Source organism: Diachasmimorpha longicaudata, chromosome 7, assembly GCF_034640455.1.
Source record: "Diachasmimorpha longicaudata isolate KC_UGA_2023 chromosome 7, iyDiaLong2, whole genome shotgun sequence".
NCBI classification, from domain to species: domain Eukaryota; kingdom Metazoa; phylum Arthropoda; class Insecta; order Hymenoptera; family Braconidae; genus Diachasmimorpha; species Diachasmimorpha longicaudata.
In genome coordinates, this window is record NC_087231.1 from 4,688,935 (window position 1) to 4,702,349 (window position 13,415).

At 39.1% G+C, this 13,415-nt stretch overlaps 1 protein-coding gene and 1 long non-coding RNA gene across 3 annotated transcripts; one reads left to right on the forward strand and one right to left on the reverse strand.

Moving 5' to 3' along the window:
- Positions 1-686: 686 nt before the first annotated feature.
- LOC135164471 (maternal protein exuperantia) lies at positions 687-4,887 on the forward strand. The gene is made up of 5 exons (XM_064124864.1): positions 687-844; positions 1,635-1,971; positions 2,193-2,474; positions 3,142-3,468; positions 3,940-4,887. The coding sequence occupies exons 2-5, from the start codon at positions 1,681-1,683 to the stop codon at positions 4,234-4,236; spliced, it is 1,197 nt and encodes a 398-aa protein (XP_063980934.1). The 5' UTR covers positions 687-844; positions 1,635-1,680; the 3' UTR covers positions 4,237-4,887.
- Positions 4,888-7,233: 2,346 nt separating this feature from the next.
- Positions 7,234-9,419, reverse strand: LOC135164473 (uncharacterized). Of its 2 annotated transcripts, XR_010299306.1 has the most exons (5): positions 9,338-9,419; positions 8,924-9,217; positions 8,016-8,861; positions 7,684-7,887; positions 7,234-7,613 (listed from the first exon to the last, which is right to left on the reverse strand). It is a non-coding gene; the product is annotated as an uncharacterized LOC135164473 (long non-coding RNA). The 2 variants fall into 2 exon arrangements; XR_010299305.1 differs by having other exon boundaries at positions 7,684-8,861.
- Positions 9,420-13,415: the final 3,996 nt, after the last annotated feature.

Below are 13,415 nucleotides of genomic sequence, written 5' to 3' on the forward strand. Positions count from 1 at the left end.
TGGTCATAAAAAAAACCATTGCATATACTTGGAGTGTCATCTGGTCTATCCGATTTTCCTGGCTCTCCTTGCCGTAAGTACGCTCCGCTCCTTTCCTAAAGATTCATGATACCGCACGTTGAGGGAGAATCGCATAGTCGTAATTATTTCCGCTGGAAAATTAATTCACTGAAATGAAATACTACAGCCCAAAGCCGATGCAGCATTAGAGGTGCATTTACCGTGGTTTTCTACATTAATATTAAGAAATCGCATTAATAACATCGCATTTATTAAAATAATCCAGTTGCTAAGCTTTATCCACTCGGTACCATTAATTTTTTTTTTCTCATGTATTTTTTTATCCCTCAAAATATCACCAGAAATTTCTTCCAACCCCTCAAATTTTCCTCATTTAACCTGAAATAACCATAATGACAAAGTTTTCATTATTAACCTCCTTAAACCCCACGTCACCGAGTTTTACGACATCCGTCTTTTCCCCTTGGTCTATAAAAACTTCAACTGCCACGCGCTATACCGTAAACAAATCGCGGGAAAAATTTCAACTCATCCTATTTCTCGGTTTGTGTCACCTGACCGTTCATCGAGCGAATCAACTTGATTGATATGAATGTATTAATCGCGCATGCGTGAAAAGGAATAACTAAATTCCCTTTCGTCTCCCGTGCGACACGTGCACCCACAATCCATTGGCTTTGGTAGGTAGACGGTCTATTGTCGTGCGACTGTGTCGATACGCACCACGTTTCCCCACTGCCTTTTATTCACCGACGGGATCGAATCCACGAGTAAAAGTCACACTTCATTCCTCCCGATCTTCACCAAGATCTTCCAATTACTGGTGAGTAATGAGAATTAAAATTGCAAAAGCTCGGTGAGTGACTAATTTCCATTAACAAATCCAATCAGCCAGTGGAGATACGTCGAATAGAGAAATTAAAGACTCTATCGCAATACCGCGTGCAAAATTCTGGATAATAGTCGCATAAACTAAACTCTTCCCAATGGTAATTGAACACTTTGCAACAACTCTTGCAGCTGCTACAGTTTTTTTTTACACTTTTCAATCATTCGCTTCGTTTTCGCGCCTGACTGACAGTGCGCAAGGCATCTTGATTACCCCCGACCCTCCGCAAATAACTATTTTTTTAAAGACTGATACGGGTTAATAAGTTTCAATTGGATTGTGGCTGGAATTTTCTAGAAGGAGATATCAAGTGTTCTGGCTCGTCTCGCTCAATCCAAATCATGCGAATCCCGATATCTTCTTCATTAGTTTATAATTAATTTATGCAGTTGAAAAAAAAATACTATCCTCGGTTTATTTCGGTATCTCTGCATGAGACTTTCATCCGTATTCTCTGGAATTTCGGGGAAAAACAGAGAAGTTGGAAAAAAAAACTCTCGCCATGGCAACGATATCTTGGCTAGAGTCCACACAGTATCTCACAATCAACAGTATCAACAGTGTTTGAAAGTCATCTGAATTTCGCTTCGTTACCTTGCTTTGTTTTGCCTCTATTCATTTGAAATTTCGCCTTGAAAACAAATGCTTCACGCACCTTGTTTATTCATCGAGCTGAAAGATCCTCATCGCCCGAATAATAATGATAATACACACTTTTTCACAGGTTTTGAATAATAAGATCGCTCTGAATACACGGAATTTAGTCAACAATGGTGGCATCCACGGTAGGAGCTAATGGCAATGATATTTCGTCTACAACAGCAACACCCGCTGCCGGTATTCCATATGGTCATTATCGACTAGTTGGATGGGACATGGATACAACTGGAAAAATGCTTGTCGATGAGATATGCCAAATTGCCGGCTACACGCCGAGCTCGTCTTTTGCCCAGTACGTAATGCCATTTAAGAATCTCACACCTGCGGCTAAAAAACGTCACAATCTCAAAGTCGTCACTGTGGGGAGATACAGATTATTAAAAAACATCAAAACCAATAAGGTAATAATTTTTCATTCCTCCTTCCATTCATCTTTCTCCGTTCCCCTCGCTCTTCCAATTCTACGAAGCAACGATAATTCCCTTTCCTCTCAGATGATTGAATTTTTTTTTTTTCCATAAAACTGCAATTTATCACATCACTCCGATTCACCACTCCTACCCCATCCATCATTATCTCAGGAAAGTTATTAATAGACGGTAAAATTTATATCTACACTCAGGTATTAAAAACCAAGAGTGAGATCTCTGCTATCACAGACTTTCTTGACTGGCTCGAGGAAGTGAGGAGCAATGCTGTTGATGGTGTAATTCTCATTCACCATGAATCAAGAAAAGTCATTCCGGCGATGCTACTTGCGTCACTTATTAAGTTCGATCTTCTGGAGAGGTTCAAGAAGACTGTCAAAGGTTTCGCCAATGGGTTCAACATTGCCAGTGTTAAATGTTCCGATACCATTCGTGCCTTCTCACTGAGGACTCTGTCACGTGTTCTACTCAATCAAGTAATTTCGTTATGAGATTAGACATAAGAAATTCGGAAATATTCATTTTTTAATTTTCTTTCAATGAGCGTTCATTTAATTTATTTGACGACGGGTCAAACATTTCATCTTATGGAAATTAGAATTCCGGAGATAAGTTTAAATATCTCTTTGTAAACGTTTTGAATCATGACTCGCAATATTGGCTTCAATGATAGTAAATCGAAGTTAAATGATGTCTGCGATCGTTATATCCGTTGATTCGTTTTTTATGATGATCATATTACATGATTTCAATCGACTGCAATATATATATATGTATATATATATGGCGGACAAAATATTTGGTTTTATGGTTATCAATGGTCATTAATGGATAATGTATTGCGGCCCTCTCTCGATTAAAACACCTGAATTTGATGGAATTCAAATGTATGCCCGAAGAAAAATGTACGCTATATATCTGAAGAATCATGAATGGCCATAAAGTCAGGCAATTACATATCAATAACACTGTTCCAGAAGTATTCCCTAGAAATGAAATAGAATATCAAATTATGAAGATGAGATAGCATTCGGATGTAATCTACCCATGTCTGGACCGTTTAGATTAATTAATCAAATTATTCTGGCTATTATTTAAAGATTCTTCACGTATTCATTAATCTCATCCACGTTATTTAATCAGGAAGTCGAACTAGAAGATGCAGTCGATCGTGCACGTTTGGCCCTTCAGATAGTTCAACACTTGAGCATTGACGAGGCAAAGGCCGCCGAGGGCAGTGGTGACAGTGATACCACATCAAAGGCAACTATTGAGTTTACCAGAGAATTTGTTCAGCCAGTTGCAGCAGAAGAGGAGGAATCTGAGAAGCTGAAGCTTGTGCTTGACAGGCAGCACAGTCTGCTGCCAGTTTTTGGCCATTTACTTTCTATGAATCGCAAAGTAAGACAGCATGCTTCACCCCTCAGGAGACTTCTCGCTGAATCCAATATCGATTATGTACAACTCAAGGTGAGTTATAAAAATTCTGTAGCAACTGATATCCATTATTCCAGAATACTAGTAAAGATATGAGGAGATTGACGTTGAATCAGCAGGATGGAAACATTTGGAATAATTATAACTTCTTGTTCAAAATTCTCGTTCAGTTGTCCAGTCGTTTTAGGAAAAAATAGAGACGAAAATTCCCAACAGTGGCTTTGTTGGTCTGCTGATTTGACGTGGATCTACTCGCATCCCTTTGCACTCACAGAACAAAGTAATATAATCACATTACCAGTAAGCTCCTTTCCTTCCCTTCCACTCTCACATATCATTCAATATTTGTTTTTTCCAGAGAAGGAATAAAAGTGAATAGAATATCATAATTCTTTCTGCCACCGTAAATAATATCTCTAATACGAAAGATAAAATATACGAAACTTTCTGAATATCTCTATAAAAATTGACGTCTGATGATGAGACACGTATCTAATATTTCAGGAGGCCTGGTCCGAGGAGGCAAAGTATGGATTGGAAAGATTGATCAAGAAGAGAGCGTCGAGTGCAACGAATACGGAAATTGAGGATCTTCTTGAACTACTTGAGTGCCACTTTGACCCAGAAAAAACGCTAAAGGTCAAAGTCGAGACTAAACAGAGGAAAAGATCAAAGAAGAACAAAGAGAACCGCAAAGATGCCTCGGGGATGGAGAGCCCAGACACCACAACTTTGCATTTACCGATTAAAGTAGCAGACGAATCACTTGATAATGCCACGGCTTTGCCAACAACAGCATAATAAATATTCACCTGCCTCCAACGAAATACCCCCCGTAGGGTGTTTGTGAGTAGGAAATGAGGGTGAATGGAATTTTTGGAGTAAACCAAACAATTTTCAATACCCTAGAGATAAGAGTTCAGTTTTTTTAGTTGAAAATTAAATTTTTTCGTTTACGAGGGAACGTTTCCCCGAGCCTGAGAACGCAGGAAAGTTCAGATGGCTTTAATTATTAATCAACTCGTTTATTGTTAATAATATTTGAGATATATATTTTGTTAGGTGAGATTGTTATTCATTCTCCAATTCTAGAGTTCATGATCATTAATATTTTTTTATTAAACAATTTTCTATAAGTGATTAATGTTAAGAGAGAAAATATATTTTTCGAAGCATTATAAAGTGGGAAAATTTTATATCTGCATGATCTAGATCATCGTAGATATCGAAGTTCACTCGAAATACGCATATGCATTTTTTTTTTCATTTTTCGATTCCCAAAGAAAAACATTTTTATTTTCGTTACAAACAAGTACGTAATGTCAATTCATAATCGATACACTTCAAGTAATGATTATGACTATTTAAGAAAGCAGCTAAATGGATTTTTAGTTATTATTTCGATCTCATTGTACTGATAAAAAAAATGAAATAAAGAGATTTACGAACGAAGAGGAATTTTAAAAATTCATGAAAAAAAAAACGAGTCTCATACCTATAAGTAGAAGCTATAAACCAGAATTCACTTTTTTACGACATTAAATTCCACGGAGTTTGTAGCAGTAACGACCGTTATCCCGAGTATCACTTCACACGACCGCAATGATCTATGCAATCTGAATTGAATAAAATTGAGAAGGTTTTACCCAGACTCTTCTCCAAGTTGAATATTGATTTACCCCCTTTAAAGGCATTTACCTCACTGCAATAATTCAGTCCCCCAGTCGTGCGATATTTCTCCTTTTATCCGAGGAATAAAATCAACTGCTTCATTTGGGAAAAAATGCTTGAATCTGCAACATTAACTCCTGAAACATTTTCTATAAAAATCAAAAAAAAAAAGTACCCGGATGAAATGACCCATTTGCCCCTGTAAAAATGTTCGAATAAATCCAACTGCAAATACAACACTGGGAGGAGAGGACGAATGTGCACGACGTCCAAGGGATTCACCATCAACTGGAGATCCTGATCAAAGTATGTGACCCAGTCTCTTGCTACACTCGACATTCGTCCGGCAGCTCGAACCGGTACTGTGACTACTTCAGTTTATATTTATCACCCTTTGTACATATACCTTTCCTACCTTTTACCTACCCCATATGGAATAAAGGTACAGCCGCGCACACACACAGACGGACGTATAAATTTTACTGCCCCTTCAACCATTTCTCGCTTTCAGGAAGGGCTTCTACATAACAACTCTGCCCGAGAAACATGATGAGTGCATAACACACACATTGAGATGAATGAACCATGTCAACTGCTTCACCAGTTGAAACCTCCACCTCCACTTGAATCATTGTAACCCTATCGCCTCCTCTTATATACACATTCGCACCAAGTTTATTGTTCTATGGTAGTAAACCATCGGAATGTTATCATACCTGCATGACTCGGTACAGTGGCTGCATATAAAACCACCAACGATTCTTCATTACATCACCGCAGGGGGTTGATGGTACAAAAAAAAAATTTTTTTCCCCAAAAGTGCAGGCTGCACTTCACTCTTTTATTCCTGCTATTCGTCCCTTATTTTTCGTATTTCCGGTTTATTGTTTTTTATGCTATTTCCATGCTGGAAAGTTATGCTCAGTTTTCACATCGAAAATGGCCCCAATAGGGGTGGTAAAGGGGCTGGGGAGCTGAGAGGATTTGAAGTTATTCCTATTCGGGTGCTTTAATATTGGATGAGTCCGTTAGTGAAATGTTGACGGAAAGAGATCTCCCTCAGGATATTTAAAACATATAGTTTGTTTTTATTGGTATCATTTCCGTACTTTTGACTCCGGTATGTTTTTCCTTCGATACTTTGTCTTCTTTCGCTTCTTCGTTCCTCCCATTATCATTATTTTTTCCTCTATTTGTTTCGCAGCAAAGCCCTCCTGGGAATACGGTGGAATTCACGATCAATGGCGTTGTCTACACCGGTAAGTATGAAATATGAAATGGAAAATAAAACGATGTTTTCATATCGCTGAAATAAGAAGGATGCTTTTCTGATTTTATATCTCTTGAGGAGTTAGTCATCTGTGCGATGACGTTTACGTGGAATTTTTTATATCAACGCGTCAAGTAGGCATACACTGATAACAAGAGGCGATGTAGGTGAAGGGCAAAATGTCTTGACTAAACTGACAGATGAGATCATTATTATTGAATGACACTGCGATAATTTTTCCCCATTCGAGCGCCCAAGAATTGATCAATTGATTTTCTAGTGTAGTTTATTGAGTAAAACCTGTTCCATTGATAAGAACTCGCATATATAATGTATAACGATGCTTCAGTATTATATACCATAAAATTATGAAGTAAAAAATGTCTGGGGCACCATATTCCTCGGTTTTCATTTCAACAGTCTACTTTGACTCAACTCAAAAGGAAAATTTTTATGGATTATTTTTCCCACCCAAATTTCAGCCAATAGAATTGCACCATTTGTTGATATTTTGTATAGCCTACCTCGAATATCAGCGATTATTTTTTGAATATTTTGGTAAACAAACGACACTTAACCAAATAAACCTCTTTTCATGTCATGGCACAATTCTCTTGGCCGAAATTTGGATAGGAAAAATAATCCCCTGAATACCACTCGAGCTTCAAAATTATAGAATATTTCCCTCTAGGTTCCCTGCATACAAATGAAGTCGTCAAGTTTTTCAGGAAAAATCACTCGTGCTTCGCACTCGTGATTTTTTAGCCTGAAAAACTTGACTCCTTCATTTGTTTGCAACGAATCTATCGGGAAATATTCGATAATTTTGAACCACTTGTGGTATTATATGTGAGAATTTTATTTCAAATGGAAAATATCATTATACCATAAATACATATGAGGAGAAATGAAAGATGGCTTCCTCGTTCCAAACATATCCCATATTAATTTTTTTTCCATTTCTCGAGTTTCTGCAGCAACCCAACCAGAAATGTCACTCACAATGTTTGTACTTTTTTTTTTCTCGCTCCAAGAGACCGAGCGTTATTACGTGGAACGAAAGTGATGTACTATGAATAAGGGTGGCTAGGGTGGGTCGCAAAGGGGTTAGCTGAGATTCGCGGTGGGAACTCTAGCAGTGAACTCATGTTTCGTGCCAGTCCTCATTTGCAATGGGTGAGACTTGTCGTTGGGGTGACTAAGTGCTATTGCACTGCGCGAGGCTACCCACCACTGCCTACGGAAAATAATTGACTCGTGAACTTCTGGCAATACCAGTTAATTGAGTGTTGAAAATATCTTACTACCTCTCAATCCTCGCTTCCGTGAATTCATAACGTTTTTTCCTGCTTCGAAAAGCCTTTCCATTCTCGTGAGTTGTTTTTCCACGATGAGGCCCTCGTGATAATTTTTTTCTCGTTTTTTAATCTCAAATTTGAAACCAGAATTAACCATTCTGCCCTCCCAAACATCGGCAATATTACTCATCAATGAGTAATTGATTGTTAACTCTCCAGGTCAGAAATAAAACGATCAACAATATCCATTAACAAAAAATAAGTTTTATACAATTCCTCGAAGGCATCATCTGCCCTCGTCAGATGAATGGAACTTTTAATATCTAAAATCAAACCCATACCATATTCCCACCTGAATACAACCACGTCATTCACCACAGCCCGATGCGGACTCCCGAGACGGCAATGAAAGAGATTGAGAACTCATTCGGAGGCAACATTTGCCGTTGCGACGGCCACCGTCCAACACTGAATATGCATTCAAGAGGTGAAGATTCTATCCCCTGACACTGAGCCGGATACAGAACAAGATTCAAGATATCGAGGTAATGGCGCCTCACAATGTCGTGGTTGAAGCTTAATGACCCAGTCCATGATTTATAAGCTTATTATATAAGAACACTTCATACCCTACCATTCTCACGTTAATTAATCTCATTTATCCTAGAACTATTGCATTCGTCCTTACTCATAATTGACTAACGACTCTGTTGTACACGCTTGAATGCCCGGCGGACTAATTAAAAATGAAATGTCAGCACATTTTGAATTGAATTAACGCTTCAAAGGAGAAATGATTATCAAAATTCCACTCAAGAGTTAATGAAATTCTAGAACAGAAAAATTATTCAGAAATTCTGTAATCTCTAATTAATTAAACTTGTTTTTAAAGAATCCATCGCTATCCAATATTTTCCCGTCAGTACAGATAACTGTTACCTTCCTGGTAATAACATCCCGAGCAAGTTTAAACAGCTAATTCTCCACTATCTCTAATTCTCTCCATCCCCGGGCAGCATCCCAAGCCCCTCATAACACCGAACCTATGTTTCAAAATGAGCTGTACAACTCACAGACTTGTCCGAAGTCCAGTTAGCCCTGCAGGGATGATTGCAGCAAGTCAGTGGAATCAACAGTGCTCCAGCTGGTAGTAACTTCTGACGAACTCTCGAGACTCCGAGTTTCTCCTAGAGCATGGCATAAAGCGAGTGTATTCATAATCTATCAAATCAAATTGACTTGAACTTACGTCTCCCCATAAAAAATCCGATCAATCAGTGGTCGATATTTCCAATGACCTCATCAAAGAATCCAATGCCCCAAACATGGCTCCCCGAAATAAAACCTAAAAGGTGGCCTGCGAAGCTCTCCACTGGTAATGGCAATGTGCAAGCAATTACCCCGGTTTGTAAACGTTACGATCGTGGCTTGACAACGGATACCCCAATGTGGTGGTAATGAGCGATCGATGCTCGCGTGAGTACATGTAACGATGCCATTGTCCGTCCGCAGCCGTTTACCGGTTAGAGGAGGTACAGAAACCCTCAAAATATATATATGAACGTGAATGACATTGGCGACCTACATTGACTAGAAAAGGACAGGGAAAACCCCTCAATATCCCCCCCTCCCTGACCCCCAGGAAATGTCACTCCAAAAATACCTTTATGAAATTCTCCGAGGATCTGGGTCTCACTCCCCAGCATCTGCGGCACATGGCCAATCATGTCGACCTCATTGGCCTGTGTACCAATGTCAGTGTATGCTACATTTTACCATTACTCCGCTCGCCTTTGAATAAAAGTGATTAACGAAAAGTAAAAATAGTTGAGGTAAGCGAGAATGAAAAATATACAGTTATATAGACATTCACAGCGTAAACTCGTTAACGAAAGAAATGCAACTGCCTCACACACACACATACACATACTGGCCCCTGTGGTCGCAGAATGGAGGAATGGTCCATTTCAGATAGGAACACTGCACTGGAAATCTGATGATAAAGCACAAACACCACGAATTCCCATCGTTGGTTCTCTTTCTCACAGTGAAAAGTCACCAGTTAGAGTAGTTACAGTGCATTTCGTAAAGCTCTTTACTTTTCTCTCACGTACTCCTTTATATGTTATCCCTTTTCGCTTTTTTCACCATTGTTTCATCCCCATAGAGCTCTCATTACTACCATTGTTATGTGCTTATTAGTAAGGGCCATTGTTCATGGGAGCAATGTAGGATTTTCTTATTTGAGGAGGTATCAGTACAGGGCGTTGTTGGGTCTATAGATTTCATAGTAATGGATGTTGAACTACATGCAACATGTAATAGTAATAGTTGCAGTATTGCAAGCACTCCGGTTTAAGCATGTATCGATCTCAGTACGTAAGTCGACTACTGTAGCGTCTAATGCGCTTATGGCGATGATCGTTATACGATGGAAATCCTTAGCCCTCGCACGGCACCTATGCAAACAGATGAGCATGACAGGGCTTTATACGTTAATAACAATCTTGTTGCATAGATACTGTCCATCTCGTTTGCATTTGGGCTGATTTATGGCCACAAGTTTATTCCGGAATATTTGAGTGAACAAATGATGAGAATAAGTTATTGACGATAACGTTCGTTACACGTAATACTAAAGTCGATGGTACTTCGCTCTTGGTCATGTGAATTTTGTGTGTCTCTTCAAAGTTAATGCCAATTAAAGCCCCCAGGGTGGAGGTGATGATGAAACCTAGGCTCATCAAGACCTGAATCAAGGGTTGCAGAACCCTTGAATTAGAGATGCAGCACAAGCTTCAATCAAGCCACATTCAACGATAAATGCAAAAAAATTGTTGTCTGACATTTCTATTATTAATTTGGACGTTGCTGGGAGGGTCGAAACCCTGGATTCAATGTATTAGGGATTGGGTGTTTACAATATTTTACAGATGTATCCTAGACTCACTGGAGGATTACTTAAACGGCAAATCCCCATCGGGCAAGAGTGTCTTCTAGGAGGCGGTAAAAAGACTACTCTCTGAACTGAATCCTGATCGTGTTTCTATGGATTAATCCCCAGAGTTTACGAAACCTCGTTCAAGGATTATTCCGTGAGTGAAAAGCCCTTTGAAATAGTGGTCAATAAAGTAACTCGACTAATTACAGAACCAGTCTGCTTAACACAGCGGTGGTGGGAGGAAGGTCAATAAAATAGAAACAAGAATTGAAAGAAAATCCAGTAATCGTGGAAAGCCTCCCTCGAGTTGTTATTGTAGTTTGTTCCGAACCTGAGGATGAGGAATTTGGCCGAAAAATTGGCTAGCTGTGGTGGATTGGTGGAGTGTGGTCTCTCGTCTGGAAAGGTTGATTATGAAATGGGAGAAAAAAAAGTCGGTCTCTTTTCTTTTTCATCGATACGTCAAACTTCTACCCGAAACAGACGCAAAATCAATTTATCAGAGATCGGGTGAGGTACAGTACATCACTGACATACAGCACTGTCGAATATTTTGCGCCTTGTACAGCGTGAATTTGCCAATTGAGAAATCGATTCGTCAACACCGGAGAAACATTGATACTGGAATGCTTCAAAAATTCCATATCTACCACAATTCTGTCTCGTGTCATACTATTTTCGCGATGATATTATATCATTATTATTACTAACCGGAAATGAAAGGCGTCACTCCCTTCCTGTCGACGAAGACCGCAGTGAGTCAAAAATTTCTCTATCGATACAGACGATGATGTAACTCGGTATGATGATGGAACGGTGATTTTAATCTTTAAATTACTTATTGTACAATATTTTCAGCGGTTTCTAGGCGATCTGTTTATCGGTGAATATTCCCGACGGTGTCGTTGAATACGTCGGGACTCCAATTAGTTTGATTTTCCTGGAAAATCGGGGACTCTCACTAACGAAGTCGTGGAAAAAAGTAAAAGTGATGTAGTCAAATCTGGTGAAGGAAAAGCCGATAATAAGAAGCTAAGTTCATATTGATGTTAACGACGAAAATAGAAGCCTTGAAGGGAAAGAATATCACGAAGGGTCGAAGACCTATTTGTGATTATTTTTAAAGAAGTCTTTTTCCAGGGAAAATACTACTGGTGATTGTTTGGAGATCTCCAATACAACCAAGCTTCAAAACTTCATTCGGAATTGTTCACAAATGTTGTGAAAGTATAAAACGATTTTATAAACTTTTACTCGGAACATTCAAATGTAATGAAAGCAAATTAACGAAAAGAATTTCCTGTCGTTGGCAGATCCCATCTCTCGCTAATTACATTCATTAGAATTCGTATTACGTGTGTGCAACAAATTATTGAAGGTACATTCAAGTGAAAATTCCGGTATCACTGTGCAACCAAGCTTCAGGGGTTGCTCCAGCATACCATCGAGAGATGGAACGAGCGTTTATCCCGCCACCCATCGCATACATCTCACGCAAGTTTCGATAGCTACCTCTTCCGACATTCCAGACAACAGGTAATTCACTGATGCTTCGTGTATATACATGCAAAATAATGCTGAAGGCCAAAATTCGAAATTCTAACATTGAAATTAATTCTGAGTAGAGAAAATCCCCTACAGCTCACAACCGTCATTACTACCATTAGTACCACTGAGATCGCAAACTAATTAAATTCGCAATTACCTGGAAAAGCAGTTGTACTGGAGGGCAGATTCAAATACGAAACCACTAGTGCAGGTTCGTCATGGAGGGTCAATTTTTGATCAAAGCGATTCTCTGTAGTCTCATCAAACAAATTGATTTCAATCGTAACCGTTCATTAGGAAGTTCGAGTGCATCTTAACGGCTCTCCAACGAGCCATCATTTTGACTGCTGCATTCAATCCTAAAACTGGCAATTTCCCCTAGATATTTAGCCAACTAGGAATCACTAACGAGCGATTGTTAGCAGACCCATCGCCTATGAAATGGATGAATCTCTTCCCTCTTTGTGATATTAAATCAACATCAGTGTAAGGAGATTAAGTCGATCATGTGGTGGAGAACTGTCGATGAACAATCTCGTCCGTGGTATGGGCATTCGAGTCGGCAGCAGGTAATATGTCGGAATACAGAAGATCGTTAACTGGGTGGATTAGTAGTGAGGCTGCTGGTGTTATTCAATACTCCAATGAAAAGTCTTAGCAGAAGTCCACTGCTCATCTCAATGAGCCCTCTATTCGAATATGTAAATGACGAGTCCAAATCTGATATTTCATTCTAGTCTTTTCGGACGAAAACTCAGTGCGGAATAATCCACAATCAGTTGGGAATTATAGACCTGGAGTTAATGAGGAAGTGCTGCATTTCAGTGGTTAAATTAAAGGAATAATCCCTCGATGATAATAAAATGAGAGACTCTGTTTGACAACGATTGTGGCTGTTTATTCACGTGTGAATAACTTCATAATGGATTCATTATTGGGGTTTGCTGCTGCGATTAATGAAAATCCATCGATCAAGTGAAAATGGATTCGTTATCGAATTCCACAGCCATCTCCGTTGTCAATTAAATACATGTCGGTGTACATGGTAAGATGGTAGAGTATTACTTGTAAAGAATCCGTTTAAGTGCTCCTAAACATTATAATAGTGGATTGTGAAAACCACGGGGAGGGCAATGATGGAAAAAAAAATAATGCGATACGAGACGGAAAACTGGTAAGTTCAACGATGGATACAACGAAGGTATAGTAGGGATGTACAAAGTTCTGACACTTCAGTGGATTCATTGAGCTC